The sequence below is a fragment of the Octodon degus genome, unplaced genomic scaffold (assembly GCF_000260255.1).
Source record: "Octodon degus isolate 3935 unplaced genomic scaffold, OctDeg1.0 scaffold00005, whole genome shotgun sequence".
In the NCBI taxonomy this organism is placed as follows: domain Eukaryota; kingdom Metazoa; phylum Chordata; class Mammalia; order Rodentia; family Octodontidae; genus Octodon; species Octodon degus.
In genome coordinates this window covers 20,634,398-20,651,133 of record NW_004524581.1, presented here as the reverse complement: position 1 = coordinate 20,651,133, position 16,736 = coordinate 20,634,398, and the positions used below count along the sequence as shown (strand labels likewise).

Genomic DNA, 16,736 nt, shown 5'->3' with positions numbered 1-16,736 from the left:
CTGAAAACAGGAGGATCACTACAAGTCCGATCTGTAGACCCTGTACTAAATATGTAAAATAAATAACAAAATGCATAAAAAATTTAAAAAAGATACTATGAATAATTAAATTAAAAACAGCACAGTAAGAGGCATATTGCCATTTCTCCCCTCAAAACCTTCCTCTGTGCTGCGAACACACTTAGGCCATCATTCCACTTTCTGCAGCAGTTTTGTGAGCATTTTTTTTTTTTTTTTTGAGGAATCAGGGATTGAACTCAGGTCCTTGTGCTTGCCAGGGAAGCGCTTATTCCACTGAGCCATCTCCCGACCCCCTTGTGAGCATCTTTAGTGGCACAGTTGTGGTTGCCACAATGTCCCAGATGGATTCCATATGTTTCCCTTTCAAGGTCATTTTGCTTTTGGGGAAGAGTCAAGTTGGGGGGATAAGGTGGCCTACATTGCTAGGAACAGTGACAGCAGTTACCTTGGGAAGGACATGTGGAGCTGGGGCATGTGCAGGGGGCAGGGGGCTACAGAGTTAGGGACACCCTGCAACTCCTTCAGTGAAATTATTCAGTATACAATCTGTCGCGGCTCACTTGTTTTGCTTTTGCCAAACATATCCGAGACTTCTGCCTCTATCATCTGTATGAGGACTTTATGTTCCGCAGCCCTGCTGGGTTCCTCTGTGCTGGTGAACCAACGTTATGTACGCCACTGGGGAAGGACGTTTGGGTCTCCCGCTAGGGACATTGCTGTACAAGTATCTGGATGGACGTGAGCCCCTCTTCTGTGTGCTGGGAACAAGCCCCAGAACAAACCAACTCCCACACCCAGGCTCATGCCCCATCCTGGGGACACAGAAGTGCATTTCAAGAGGCAGAAGCAGTGTCCCTTCCCCTCTGGACCTTTTTTAAAAAAGTATTTGTTTGGTAGAGGGCCTTTGTACAGCTGTATTTGGTACAGCTCAGCCTCCCCAGTGCTGGGATTACAAGTGTGCATCACCACGCCCAGGTTTGGGGGGGGAGGATGGCACAGCATGCAGTACCAGGGATCAAACCTGGCTTCTTGTACTTGCCAAGCAGGCGCTTAGACTGTGGAGCTATCTCCCCAGGCCCTCCCCTCTGCACCTTTAGCACTAATTTTTCCTCCTACAAGAAGTCCCTGACTTACGAACATTCAAGTTGCAAACTTTCATAGCTGTACTATGAAAGTAAGATTTACTTTGCTAGCGCAGGGGCAGGGGGTTTGATCCCCAGGCCTGCGGTGCTGGCCCTGCCCCCAGAGTGCCCTGAGACAGCAATTGAGACTGGGTGTGGTGGCACACGCCTGTAATCCCAGCTCTTGGGAGGCTGTAAACAGGCAGATCATTATGAGTCCGATCTAGTAGTGAGACCCTGAACACCCTGTAGACCCTACCCTAAAAATATACAAAAAACAAAAACAAAAACAAAAAACAAAAACAAAAAAACAAATTCACTTTGCCACATACAGACCAATCTGACTCATGACCAATTCTTCCAGAATGGAACTTGTTCATAAGTCAGGTCTTCACTGTACTTACTTCCTTTTAGCTACTTTGAAAGCTGCCTGGCATATGTCTCTGAAGTTTTAAGTTGCTTTATGTGAAAAGAAATGAGATTAAGTGTGTTTCAAATGTTTATGGGCTGGGTATTTCAGGCCTGAATCGAGCACTGTGTTAGGTATGCTGACTATTGTGTACATGAGAAAGGGCTCTTTTTGATTGTGGCCTTTTCATAGCCGCTTGTGTCTCAGCTGTCTTCTCCCAGGCCCAAGTTGGCCTCCTCATTCTCCAGAAGTTCTCCTCTGACGGAGACACTCTTTTGAACAAGTCTGATGTGTCACCTTTTAGACTGCAATAGTGGTCTTCCTGTGCTGGTGACCGTTTTTCCTTAAAATCAATAGGAGTGTTTTTAACTAAGAAACCGCAGGAGGAAGACGTTCAGGAAGTTCTTAGGACCCTTGGCAGCCCGAGGCAGGGCAATGAACATGGTTCTCCTGCTCCCCCATCAGTGAGCCACCCGTCTCAGCCCGCCTGGCCTGCTCAGTTCCTCTCTGCCAAGAGATACGCCAGCTGGCCTCCCCCAACACTCATTTCAAGAACAGCCTTGCTGAGCCGTGCTGCCCGGCTGCTTCCCCTCGGCGACGTTCAACCCAGACACGCGGCACAGAAAGGAGACAAGGACCAAGGTCATTCACCAGATATATTTGAAGTCTAAGCTCTTGGAGCTGTACACGTGCACAAATGATTCAGTTGGTGGGGGTCTTCTCCTTCCCTTCCACATGAAAAGCTTTCAAACTTACAATAGTGCCAAGGAGGCTGCATCCCGGAAATGCTGAGGCGATCAATTGTAACTTTCACGATGCAAGGAGGTTCCACTGAGGCACGGCGAGGAGCCCTAGAACCCTAGGAGCCAGCCCTGCTTGGTCTGGGGCAGGTGGATGGATGGGGTTATGTGGCCGTGCAGGTCACTAAGGTGAGCCACCAATGTCACATATGCCACTGGGTTTGCATGATGGAACAGGTTGGTCACTTCAGCTTTTCCTAAGTTGCTGGCCATGTATGCTATGACTGGTTTGAAACAGAAGTCATCTCTAAACACCTTTTCTCATCTGCATCCTGGAAATATGGGACACCTTACAAAGCCAAGGCCCCCAGTGAGTCAGTTCAGCTTCTCTCTGCCTATAGTACTTTGTTCCTCGCAAAAGCTAAGTCCCGCATTTCTCCACCAGGGGGCACTCTTTCTCCTTTATTCAATCTACTCTGTCCACCCAAAGCCTACCATTCACTACAGAAGACTTACTCAACGCTGCAGATTTTATTTTTAAAAGGAATCATTTCTCCCTGCAGAAACTCAGGACCCTCGAAGTAATGCTCTCCTCGGATTCACCCGTACTGCGTGCAGTACTATATTGCTATAGTCACAGTAGAACGGACTTTTAATTTCTGAGCTATCAGAAGCTTTACGTTTCTGATGAAACTCACATACACCTTAATCAAAAACCACACCAATCCTTCCGTCGGTTGGCTGTGTTATTGTTCCTGCCTGTGTGTCTGAGGCGTAGGGAATGAAAGTGCTTTCCCACTCCGGCATCGCCAGCATTTGCATCTAAAGGAAATCCTTCACCGTGCGGAGGGAGCGGAAGGTGAGGATGGTTCTATAGGTGTATCTTCTGTAATGCACTTGGGGCTAGAGAATAGAAAAACCACATGGAACACAAACAATGTTTTCGAGCAGCTGGGCCTGGCACGAGGAAGCTAGGCAGGCGTCTCCCACCTTCACCCGCTTGAATGTGCTCGGCTGCTGCTGCTGCTGCTGCTGCGTCCTGGAGATTCGCTCCATCCAAATTGTCTACCACTGATACATCTTGAATTAAAAACAAGTGGCCTTGATAGCAGAGATATTGGCTAGCCACTCATCTATCGGCATGGGACACTTTTGTGTCCTTTTGAAATTTAGCGTTATCCATAGTGCTGTGTAATAGTATCAGATTATCTGTATTAGCGTATGAACTCATTCATAAGCAATGCACCTATTATGTTTTAAAGCAGCTAATGGTTGAAGAGTTTCTAAATAAAAAACATCCAGATATTAAAAGCACAGCAGAAACATTTGTACAAATATACAAAGAGAGAGAGAGAAAAAAAAAAAAAAACAATCGTTCAGACACGACAAGACTTTTATAATAAACAGGTTTGTCTGAAATTGATCTCTATCAGCCTAGACAAGCCTCCTCAAAGAGGTGGGAAGGTTCTACACGGAGGAGGTGTTGGAGATCCGTGCAGGGACATCTTTGGCCCCAAACTCAGTTTTGCCTCCAGGAATTTTGACAGAGCTGTGAAGTATTGACTCAAGATTGTGACTCTGCCCAGACTTGGTGAGCTGGTCATTGCCGGTAGCTAGGTAATTTTCCTAGGCTAGAGAGGACATGGCCGGATACTAACCATTCGTGAGTTAGAATACCCTCAAATCATGAAAAGAAATGCTGGTGGTCATGCATGTCCTGGGAATGTTGGGATACAGAGGACTGAGTGAGACCAGGTAAGGAAATCTCATGCAGTCAAAGTCAAGTTTACTGATGGTCCTATTGAAGTGACCAGGAAAAAAAACAAAAGAAAAAAGAAAACCAACGTGCACACAATCAGGACAGGGACCAAAACAGCTCACAAACAACACTGGAGCTATTTGTTACTGATGTCTCTGGTTTGAATCAACACGCGAGAATGAAGATGTCGGCTGTGCTCGTTGTTTAATAAGAAAATACTACTTTTGTTTTTCCCCCTAGGACTTTCTAGACGGTGGGTTTTATGTCATGGGTATGATATGATCAGGAGACATATCACCCTTGCCTAGCCCTTTTGTCTGAGAGGCTTGATGTCAAGGAAAGAATCTCAAACAACCAAATACCCAGGGATTTAAAGGCAATTAATGTTTCTGACAAACAATGGGATGGGGTGCATGGTGAAGAGGGGACAGATATTATCGCCAAAAGGCAGAGCGGTTGGCTCAGTTGGACACAGAGGGCGGCAGGCCAGGACGCCGAGTCTGGATGATTTTTGGCTTTGGGGAAGTCTTTGGCTCTTCTTCTTCCTCTATGTCACTGTCACACACGTGCACTACGACACTCGGGGTGGACTCAGTCCCCGCGTGGAGCTCATACTTCTCTCCTGCAAAGCAAGAAGCACAGGGTTGACAAACAGAAGAGGGGGTTTCCAGACAGTCGCTTTGGCAAGGTTGGTTGAGGAAGTGAGACTGGGGTCTGCTAGGGGCTCGGATATCCTGGGGACTCAGCGGGTGGGGCAGGAGGCACAGGATATGGGATGAGGATGACCTGCCCCCAGATCCACAAGGAACAAGGGCTGGTCGTGGTGCAGCAGTGCCCAGACGTAGCATTGTTTCACGAGGCGATTGGCTCAGGAGGGCTCTGATGTCATCCCTGGATTAATCCATCAACAGAACCATAATTCGATGGTGTTACTTGGAGATGATAGAGATTTAGGCAGTGCAGCTGGCTAAAGGGAAAGGCTCATGAATGCATGCTTTTTGGGACTTTCTTTTGTCCCGGTCCCTTCCTCTCTGACCCTTTCCATCTCGCCATGCCACGCCCTTCGGCCATTTTCTTTCTGCACCCTAAAAGTTTGGGGACAGGGACTGTCAGGGTGGAAAAGCACTCGGCATTGTGCAGAGCATGGTCCGCATCGAGTGAATGCAGTCAGCTTGCGCAGTAGTAGAGGTATTTTATTGCTGTGATCCTATTAATGCTGACATTGCATTGTTCTAATTTTGGAAACTTTCTTACTATCAAATCCACTAAAGCCCGACAGCTGCCGAGAGAGAGCCTACAAATGAAAAGAAATGACTTTGGTCTTACAAGACTGAAGTTCTCTTTTTTGGCCCCTTTTTCCCTTTGGGCTTCGGCTAATTCCTTCACCTGAGAACTGACGTTAATGCTGTCACCCTGAAAAGGGCTCAAGTGAGCTTAGCTGGGGACATGGAGACAGCCAGGCCTTATTCCTCAGGGTGGTACAGGTCTTGCCTTGGGGCAGTGACGGTGGGGCCAGCATTCCTTTAAAGGACAATGCTCCTCTGTCACTTGCCGTCTCCTCTGTCTGTATTGAAACTGGAGGCCTAGAGAAAAGCCACCGAAACAGCATGATCAGGGCAAATTCCCAGTGAGTGTGGGAAGAGCCCTCTAGCACTGGCTGGGAAGTCAACTCTCACGCCGGTCTCGGGATGTATTGGGGTGTGGCCACTGCTCCAAAGAGAAACTGAAGCCCCGTGCGGGCGTCCTTGGCTGCTTCCTGCTTCAGGAGCAGAGGACCCTGCTAACCACGGGGCTGGAGGCAGAGTGATGGCCGCGGGCTCCAGGAGACCTTCCTCATGCCCCCTTGGTTTACGAGGGGCTCCTGGCATTGAGAAAGTGATCCGTGTGGTTACAGTTTCTAAAACTCGGCATAATGCAGGGGTGGGGGTGGGGTGCAGGAGCCTGACGCGGCACTGTGCGCGGTGGTGCAGAGTTGTGACTCACTGCGCATAGGCTTAGAGAGAAACTTGTGAGATGGAAGGAAAAGAAACTTCCTGAAGCTGGAATGCCTCCAGGACACGTTCTTTCACTGTTCTGCTAAGGGCACCCCAGAATCCCTGCTGGAGATTTTCTATGCTCAACAAAGCCCAACAGGTGCCAGATGCTGTTGTCCTCAGCGCCAGACCTTTTCCAGGATGGTCCCTGCCCATAGGAGGGGTCCTTAAATACCATTGTCCCCTGTATTCTGCCTGACACACATCTCCACGCCAGTCTCCTACGCTTTCCGGACTCACTTTGTTCTCTTCCCTTCCCTTCCCTTTCTTTTCTTTTCTTTTCTTTTCTTTTCTTTTCTTTTCTTTTCTTTTCTTTTTTTTCTTTTCTCTTTTCTTTTTTCTTTTCTTTCCTTCCTTCCTTCCTTCCTTCCTTCCTTCCTTCCTTCCTTCCTTCCTTCCTTCTTTTGTAGAGTCTCACTATGTAGCACAAGTTTGCCTTGAACTCACACAGATCCTCCTACCGCAGCATCCCAAGTGCCAGGATCACAGGCATGTACCACCACACTCTACCAGACTCATATTCCGAGCAGAATTACAAGGTGTGTGTATGTTTTAAGAAAAAATCTTTAATCTTTATTTATGTATTGGGTCCAGGGTCTCTGCACAGCTAGGACTTATAGTGATCCTCCTGTCTCAGCCTCCCTAGTGCTGGGATTACAGGTGTGCACCACCACGCCCGGTTTTGGTGGCTAACAAAGCAGCACTTGAGCCATCTCCCCAGCCCACAAGGTGTGTGTTCAAATTAAAAAAAAATATGACACAGGGGGCTGGGGAGACAGCTCAGCAGTCTAAGCACCTGCCTGACAAGCGCAGAGGCCCAAGTTTGGTCCCAGTACTGCATGCTGTGCCAGCCCCAGAACCCTGGGGGGTGCCATGCCCGCCCTGAAACTGGGCATGGTGGTACACGCCTGTAATTCCATTGCTGGGGAGGCTGAGACTGGACGATTACTGTAAGTCCGAACTGCGTAGTGAGACCCTGTAAAAATAACAACAAAAACATGTACTACAGTAAAAGACACTGCCAGGAATCCACCCATCACACACACACACACACACACACACACACACACACACACACACTGAACATGCCCATCCCATTGTTCTTGCCACTTTCCAAAGCAGGTCTAGAGTCCTCTATCCTGACTGTCTTTAGTTGCATTGTCATGACTGCCTCAATGACACTGATTCAAAACATCAACCTTTCATGGCCATTTGGGCCTTGGTAAGATCCCGAAATTCTGCGCACTGCGAGATCTGTTAGGTCGGTGGATGAAGACACACCTCATGTTCTGAAGAGGTGCTGTCCTACTGGATGGCACTCGGCAGCAGCATCAGCAGATCACTTGGGGTCTACACTGTCAGGGAAGAGGACCTCCAGAGCTTTGGAAAGCACGGAGCATGATGGGATGAGCACAGTTCACATGAGCAGGAGTTTTTGGAGGGCGTAATGGGAACCCATCTTTGTCTGTAATGCATTTTTTGAAATGTGAACATTTACCATTTTTTTAAATCACTGTCGTACACAGTTGCTTTGTGCTCCACCCTCATCAGGGCAGGCTCCTTCTATGAGAAGCAAGAAGCAGAGACTGCTGGGAAATGTCTTTGTGCAATTGCAGATCGGGTGTCCCTTTGGAGCAGGGCCTGTCATCTTTCCTTTCCTAATGTTAGGGGCCTGACACAGGCAAAAGCTAGGGACACACAGCCCCTAGTGGTCCTACTTAGAGCACTTACTTGGGGGATGATAAAATCTGCTAGTCATCTCTTCCCTTTCTTGTGGATCTTTTCAAATATTCTACCATGTGGACACTTCACCTATGAGTAAGGGAATAACTTACATTGCCACTCTGTGGTGACTGAAGATGCCCTGTGGAATAGATGCTGGATGAAAAGCTCCTTAGAATATTTTCCTGGGGAAAACCCTTAGAAAGGAAATGGGAAAGGAGGAGTCTTCTGCAGCCCCACCACCCTGAGTCCTTCAGGTGGGCAACGGCGCTTAGAGCCTGAGCTAGCAGCAACGATAGATTCCAGTGGCAGCAGATACTTTCCTGTGATCAGAACAGGGCCACGACTGCTGAGCAAGAGCTGGGGCTTAACAGGAGCCACATCCTACATGCACCAAAAATATGGGTGCTCATCTATATTTTTAAAACTGATGTTTCTTTCCACCTCTGAATCAGAGCCTGGAATAGAAAATGTTCCTTCCTTGTAAGTTCCATTAATTAATGAAATGTGTTTTCCATTTGAGGGAAGCAGTGTGTACCAAGCGTAACTCCACAAAATTGCTCACGACAGCGTGTAGGGATGGAGCGGAATTTGGAAAACGATCTAAATATAGCAGACATACACAAACTAGAAACTGGAGCACCATTTTCAACCTTCCCCTGCAGTTAACTAAAATTGATCTCTCTAACAAGAGCTAAAAATAGCAAGAGGGAAACAGAGGAGAGACAATGACTTTTCAGATTGCTCCCCGCAGGCATTTGCAGTGACAACGGGCTTGACCTTCTGGGGCATCAGGCAGTGGAACAAAGCCTGGCACTTTGCAAACAGCCTCCCGCGCAGTGTGGTGCGGCGTGTCAGGGCTGGCATCTCTGCGCTGCTGCCATTTTTGCTGATTGTTGTGGATAAGCTCTTCCATGTGGTATGCTGTTTGAGATTTTTCCTATTTTGTTTCGCATCAAAAAACATGGGGAGAGGGGGAGATCTGGAGAAACGTGTGGAACTTCCATTTCCTGGCAACTATTTCTTAAACATAATTTGGTATCCTCGATACTGCTGGCCTACAGACGAGCCCCAGCAGCATGTTCTACAATAGGGGGGCGGGGATATGGCCAGGGAAGCCAACAGCAAAGAAAGTGCAGAGGGGCAGATGTATAAGCTCTGTATCTTTAAAATTTCCTTTCACAGTTATCTTGAGTTTCTTTGGAGAAGTTATTTTACTCTTCGAGAGGTCTCTTGGTTTCTTACACTTTCTGAATCAGTCCTTTGTGGCCAGGGACAGAGGGATACATTTTAAATGCCCGTGGTGGTGCAGTCTTAGGCAGGTGAATCGAATCACTCTGTTTCTTGCCTTTCCAGCTAAAGAAAGAGCACCCTCAGGATACCTGTTGTCTGAGAGCACTGATATGGATTATAGAGGGAAGGGGTCGAATGCTGCCTGACATATGGTGCACCACAATATAAGTGCAGGCCACTGTTTTTATTTTTCTAATTTATTTTCCTTCCTGGATTAGAAATGAACCATACAGTGATCAGTGCTTGACTGCTGGGATTCGGCTCAGTTTAGCGCATCACCTAATGTGTGTGAGGCCCTGGGTCGAGCCCCAGCACTGTTAAAAGTCAGATAATCTGCCGCTTCTGATTTCTACACTATGGACTAGCTCCCACTGTAATAAACAGAACTGAAGGAAACTTCTCAAATGGGATTGGCCCTTGTCGCCAATTATATCTCCTTAAGGGTTTCCATGGAAACCCACAGTGGGGGTGGGGCTTGTAACTGCACCGTTGTCTCCCTGCTTATTCCAAGCTTCTCTGTAGAAGTTTCTCACCTGACCTCTCCCTCTGTGCTGGAGAGTCCCCAGCATCTGTTTTGGGAAGAGCAGACACACAACTTTACCCCTGAGTGTCAGGGCGAGGCCTGTGTCCCCAGTCTCCCTGAGGTCCGCCCAGCAAGGTCCTGATTCCTCCCCAAGCATGGGGCATGGGGACATAGCAAAGCTCTCACCGCCAGCGGGTTGGCAGAAGGGACCCCAGACAGAGCCCCGCCTGCGCCCCACCCGGGAAGCCGGCTGGCTCCCCGCTGCTCTTTCTGCCAACAGACCTGCCCCCCTACGCACACACTCTGGTCCTCACTCGCAAGAGCTGCTTTTCACCACTGTGGTTCTCATCTATCTGCGCCTGAGCTTCTGGAATGGAAGCAGCTACCCCTTAACACGAAATGAGTTATAATTTGTTACTGAAGTGATTCCGCCAAAGGATTAAGAATGCGTTTCACTAAATCTTTTTTAAAATGGAAATGCGAGAAGTCCCTTCGTTATTGAAAACATTAATTTAGTGCTGTTTGACTCTGTCTGGCTAAAGCCATAGGCAGCAGCAGTTTGCTAGTGAAGGCAGGGACTCTCAGCAGACTAGCAGCTTTTCTGTTCACTTACGGATTCATTTATTCACCTGCTATTTACTGAGCATCCGCTCTGTGCCAGCTGCTATCTGGGGCTAAGAACACGGAAAGGAGTACAGCGTGCTTCTCCCCCTCAGAAAACAGGGGAGGGAGGAAGCTGAACAGGAAATCACGCTGAGGAGGAGTGAGAATCTGAGCAGACCTACAGGACACTTGGGAGGAGCCTCTTGCCCTGGCACCTGGCTGGGGAGACTCAGAGACCTGGGTGGGAGGATTTGGGGTACGGCTCCTGCTCCATCCTAGTTGCAGCTCAAACAGCCCCTGCTGTGGTTTAAGGGTGTCCATTGTTGGAACCTTAATTCCCACGAGGACAGTGCTGGGAGGCACTGAGTTAAACCTTTCATGGCACTGGTCTCATTGGCACAAGGGCAGGCTGTGTTGAAGCAAAGCTGGTGCCCAGGTCCTCTCCCCTGCGTACATGCCAAGCAGAACCAGTGCCCTGCGCTTAGACTACCCAGTATCCAGAACCATGAGCCGTGCTTCCCTCTTTCCCATAAGTGACCCTGGCCACCGAAAATGAACCGTGGCAACCTCCCATGGAACCTCTGTGACATTTGCAATTGCAGTGTTGGCTATGAATCACTTATCTATGTGGCATCAGGAAGCGAGAGGAAACAGCGTTAGACGGCTAACAAGGAGACGGGCAGAGATAGCCCCCAGTGCCTCTGAGTCGCGTCTGTCCACAGACATCATCATCCTTGAAAAGCAGGACGCCCCCACTTCACACTCGCACACAGTAGCGCACATCTCCATCTGCATATGCTGGACACTGGGCCGACTTTCTGGGAGTCTGGGGTGGGGGGTAGAGAAAACTGCCAACCCGCAGAGAGGACAGATGTGCTGCTGGTGTCAGGGCAGAACAGGCCTAAGGCAGCCGCATCTGGCCCGTGAAGAGCCAGTCTCTGGAACCGACCATCACCAGCCAGCTGTGTCACCTTGAGGCCATCCGTCCACATTTCTGCAGCTTAGTCCTTGGACCTGTGGCACAGAGCTAATGAGAGCTTCTGTCTCGGTGCTTGGCATACCTGGGGGAGCCCCGCACAGCAGCTGGACAGCTGCCATGATAAAGGCAGGTGGAGGGCACAGCTGGGAACAGGCTTGAGAGACTCACGACTCATAGGTAGAGAGAAGCACCCCCTTCCTGCCTTTCAGACCCTTTCCTTCTGCCTCCTCCTTCCTCTGTGCCAGGTAGAGCAGAGGGCAGCGGGACTCTGCAAGCCAGAGGGTCTGACTCACCCTGGCCTTCTTTTAAAGATGGTGAGTTGTTAACCGGCTCTTGGAACTCGGTTTCTCACTCCATACAATGCTAATCAATCCATTGCCTGAAGCCCTAGGGATTCCGCTAGGTGTTCTACTTGTTGACAGGCAAAACTGCTCTGCAGAGAGCTCTGCGGTATCCCCCGTTACTATCTGTGTAGGGGAATTGCACTGTTGTCCCAAGGAACTGGGCTCTGATCACTCCACTCGGGGAGACATGGTTGGGTGCTACTGAAGTGGCTTCCCAGGGCTTGGCTTGGGAGAATCCCTGCACATCTACTCCAAACAGGGAGTGCTCCAGCTCAGGCCTCCAGGAGGTCCTTCTTTACAAACTCTACCCTCTTGTTACATCACTTTCTTCCCTGACCAGACTCAGACACCCATAGCTTCTCCAAGTGACTTTTTTCATGGGAGACTCAGGGCCATTTCCAAGGCCCCAGGAGTCAACGACTCACTGGTGACTACAAGGAGACCCCAGGAGTTTGTGCTAGAGGATGCTTGGAATTTAATTTCAGGCCACAAAAGTGACAGCCATCAGTTCTCTCGCAGGGAGGGCTTATGAATCAAAACAGCCTCAGGCTTATCTGAGGAACCAGTTAGGGTCGAAGTACTTCCTGGTTTGCCCGGAAGTCTTCTGGTCTTACTGTTGACCAACCCACTCCCAGGGAACTCTGTCATCCTCGATGAATGGAATAGCATTGTCCACGCAAATCAGCACATGGACCGATGAACTGCTGAGTTTTGATGGGGATCTGCTGCAAATGTTTACCAGGGCCACAACATGAAATACTAGCATAAACTTATTGTGAGTTTATTTTCCCTAGAATCTCACACGAGGCTCCCAGTAGTTCTTAAAAGTGCTGATGCCTCAGCTTTACCTAGTCAGTCAACTTAGAGTCTTGGGGGTAGGCTCAGAGCACTGAAATTATATTTTAAAGCTCCTTTTCTCTTTGGCAGAAATCCCAGTAGACAGAGCCAACTTCTTGCTATTTCATTGGTACCTTGGTTTGTGGGTGCTTTTGTTTGCAAACAATTTGGTTTGCAAATAAAAGCATTTGGCAAAGTTTTGTTTGCAAACTCTACATTGGGTGACAAACATGATCCTGACCATCTCTTCTGTACAAACACAAACATGACCAACTTTCTCAAACCTGTGGAACAAATTCAGTTCATGAACTGAGGTACCGCTGTATTTGTCCTGTGTTCTATGGTCCTGAGGACTTTAGCTGCCCCTGGGTTCAGCACCTCCTCAAACTCACACCCTCTCTCCTCCTGCAGAACATAGGAAAAATAATTCTGAGCACAAAGTGCTACCATTTGCTGAAATTGAAGACAATTATCATTTCTACGTATAAAACCTAAAGAATTATTTGGACAAGTGCAAGAGAATTTTAATTGTTTTGCTGGTGATAGAAAAATCTTAGAAGTGTGGTGGTGTGTTCACCTGCTGGAATACTATATTGCAATGAAAATGACTTTGAAGTACAGATCCCAACAGTGGAACAAAGTGACCTCAGGACTTTTCTAAAATTATAGGCAGATGACCAGTTTCTTGGGGACTTTGTCAGGCAGATTGTCTTGGGGTGGCAGGCTCTTGGGTTTACTCTGATTCTCTGGCAGCAATAGGATAAGGCTGCCCAGCAGAGGAGCCTCCTGCCAGCTGGTCCAGCCCATCCTATTTGTTCTGAGAAGGCAATTTTCTCACAGGACCCAGAAACTCCAGAAAAAATAGGTAGCAGTGTCAGAACTGCAGGCATTAGCACTGAGACCTGGAAGCTGCAGACTGGAGCCATTTAGTACTCTTCCCGCATTACTCTTAAGCAGATGCCAGGTTGGGCGCCAAATCCCCATCCATCCTCTCTGTACCACCCACATGGAGCAGGTGAGTCCACTAGAAATCCAGATCCTTGTCTGGCTGTTCTGGCCACTCACAGCTCACCTGGTCCTAATTTGGCCACAGCGTAGAGGAGGTCATAGTTGAGCACAGGTGTGGCGTCGCTGATGGGCTGCCAGCCCACAGGTGGTGAAGACGGGGGCGAGATGAGGAACTGCTTGGCGGGCTGGGGCGGTGCCAGGTGTAGCTTGTCTCCATCTGTCTCTGAGGTCTGCACCTGCAACAGTCAGGATGCGACACTGGGTCACTGTGGCTTTAGATGTGGCATGCCGGTACTCTGTGAGGGGACCCAGGGACAGGGGAACCAAGGCACCAGTGTGCGGTGGTCCTTACTGCATGGCACACACCATGCCCCGGCTGTCTGGCTTGGTCCTCAGCACAGTGGAGCCCATCAGCATCACCCAGACCACTCCCCAAAGTCCTGATGCTGGAGGCCCGGGAGAAATGCAGCCTTCCTGCATTCCTAACGAGTTATACGTCCACACGTGATGTTGATGGGACTGGGCCACTCTGGCCACAAACTGGCCACATCAATCAGCCTTTCATCCTGTGTGTCTTCCTCTCTCTCTCTCTCTCCTTTTCTCCTTCTCCCTCCTTCCCTGACTTTCTTCTTACTGAGGTAAAACTCACAGGTATGTGCCACCATGCCCTGTTTTGGTTGCTGGCTCAGTGCACCTGGGGGCAGGTCCAGAGTGGCATGTCGTGCTAGGGATTGAACCCCGGTCCTTGCACTTGCCTAAGCGGGAGCTTAGTCTGTTGAGCTATCTCACCGGCCCTGAAATTAACCACTTTAAAGTTGACAGTTCAGTGACATTCCCAAAGCCTGTGTGTCTGTCTGTCTGTCTGTCTGTCTTTCCTTCTTTCTCTTTCTCTCTTTCCTTCTGGCTGGCTCAGCCTGCCCTGGGGACAGGGCTGGCATGGCATATGGTGCTCAGGACAGAACCACAGTCCCTGTGCTTTATCTAAGCTTGCCTAAGCAGGCATTTTAGATCACTGAGCTATCTTGCTGGCCCCCCAAATCTTCCAATTGCCAGTTCCAAACCCTTTTTATCACCCGAAGGACAAGCCTGGACCCCTTATTAAATAGCAGCCACCTTCTGGTCCCCACAAGTCCCTCTGCCCAAGCTGCTTTGTGTCTCTGTGGACTCGCTGATATTTCATACAGATGGTGTAAGAACACGAGACCTTTCGAGGCCTGCTTCTTTCATTTAATGTAAGGCTTATCAGGCTGTCGCATGTGTCCACGTGCATTTTCTTTTCATAGCTGTGTGGAGCACGGGCACACTACAATTTGCCAATCTTTTGGTGGACATTCCAGGTTTTCAGCTTTTGTCCAGGGGAAGTGGTGCGGCTGTGAACACACAGATGTCATGACTACCCTGCCATGGTTACTTCCCCGCTTGGTGGCCACTGGAGGACAAGCGCGGGCTCACTGGGGCTGGTGTTTTTGATCTCTGATTTTCTTTTCTTTCTTTCTTTTTTTTTTTTTTTTTGTATTTTAGGAAAGGGTCTACAGGGTGTTCAGGGTCTCACTACTAGATCAGACTCGTAGTGATCCACTTGTTTACAGCCTCCCAAGAGCTGGGATTACAGGTGCGCACCACCACACCCAGTCTCAATTGCCATCTCAGCGCACTCCAGGGGCAGGACCAGCACAGCAGGCATAGGGATCAAACCCCCAGTCCCTGCACCTGCTTGCAGCTGCTTTAATCTGCTGAGCTGTTTGGCTTGTCCTTGATCTCTACTAGATTTCAAGGGTGATTATTTTTTAGTCTTATTTTGTGGGAACAGGATATTATATTCTCTATCTCTGTGTGTAAAGATATTATGTATGCATGTGTATTAATTTTGCACATATGTATGCATGTATGCATGTATGTGTTTTCAACACCTAGGAGTGGAATTTCTGAAAAAGAAAAAAGTGTGGCAAAATTACTTTGGGGAAAGAATTTCCTTACCTGGGCAAAATATAGTTTTAACTTCTTCCCTCTGAACTGGGTTTCGTGCAGCTCTATCCTGGCGCGGGCTGCAGGCTTAGGGCTGCTGAAGTTTATCCGGACTCGTCGGAAGCTCTTAAACAGCTGGAATGTCACACAGTCATCGTAAGTCCGGAACAGCCCTTCAAATTTTTCCTGATAAATCAAACACAGGATAAGTCCATTGGCCACGCATATCACACGATGCCAAATCTTACAAAAATAAGTAAAGCAGGCAGGCTGTGAGGTAAAGTTAAAATAAATCACCAGTCCCATACTTTATCCTTCAGCTGGTCCAAGGTCGGCGCTAGAATGCAGGTTGAAATTTGCAACCTGCACTTGACCTTAGCCAAAAGGCTGAGAAGCTGTGGAATCTGCATCCTGGACGGAGAGGCCTAGAGAAGACTAGCGACTAGGGCTCAGCGTGCATAAACAGCTTGAAAATTGTGCAAAACTCTTTCCATATGTGTGGGTATGCATGGTGAGGAGAGGGATTGTAGCTGCCATCAGAGTCTCGAAGGAGCCTATTATCTCAGAAATATTGATGTGCATGGTGAAAGCATCCTCCACGATTACTCGTCTTGGGACATTTTCTTGGCAAAAGGTATGGGATGTCCACACCACCCCAACCCTTTTAGAGCTATGTGGTTAGCGTTGCTCAACAAATGTATGACCAAGTCAGCAACAAGCCCTTGAGTGACATTGCAGTGCCTTCCTCTAAAAAAAGCCTCCTGTTCCAAGTGAGGGAACTGAGCCTTGCCTGGGGCACGCTTGTCCCAGTGGGATCCTCCTCAGCCTGGGCCGCTAAGCAGCTCCGTGGAGTGGAAACAGCCTTTTCCTACTTCTTCCCTTTCCCCACAGCACAAATTTGGTCTTGGCAAGGGAGAGGGCCCTCAACTGCATTCAAATACTGAGATTTGGTGATTATTTTACTTCTGCAGCATAGCCAAGCCTTTCAGAATACAAAGCAGTAATTGAAACATTTTGATTCAATGCACTCACTTCAATTCAACTGAAAAAAAAAAAAACCCAAACAACTATTTATTAAATGTTCACTTGGAACAAGGTTTGGTCCCTTTCTGTACTCCAAGGGGTCACAGAGACACAGACCGTATGTTCTGGTCTTTAGCAACCTAATACTTTTACATAAGAGACAGACATGCAAGAAGACTGGGCAAGCATAAGAAGAGAATCTGGGAAGCAAAAAAACATGTATTTAACACCTCTCTGGTTACTTTTATCCTCTAAATAATTCCTATTATAAGTAAGAAGATCAGTAGATATTAAGCTACTGTGTGTTCTTTATGTAGAAATTGACACTAAGGAAATAACTTCTCTTTGAAAGAAAA

General features: G+C 48.4%; 1 protein-coding gene across 4 annotated transcripts in view; it reads right to left on the bottom strand.

Annotated features, from left to right (window-relative positions):
- Window positions 1-2,189: 2,189 nt before the first annotated feature.
- The window catches only part of Rcan2 (regulator of calcineurin 2), a 176,637-nt gene continuing 162,090 nt past the window's right edge, over window positions 2,190-16,736 (bottom strand). For all 4 annotated transcript variants that reach the window (XM_023719318.1, XM_004624092.2, XM_023719319.1 and 1 more), the window contains 3 exons: window positions 15,370-15,543; window positions 13,457-13,628; window positions 2,190-4,672 (listed from right to left, as the gene is read on the bottom strand). In XM_023719318.1, the coding sequence (XP_023575086.1) occupies window positions 4,512-4,672; window positions 13,457-13,628; window positions 15,370-15,543 (507 nt within the window). In that variant the 3' untranslated portion in view covers window positions 2,190-4,511. The remainder of the gene's footprint in view (window positions 4,673-13,456; window positions 13,629-15,369; window positions 15,544-16,736) is intronic.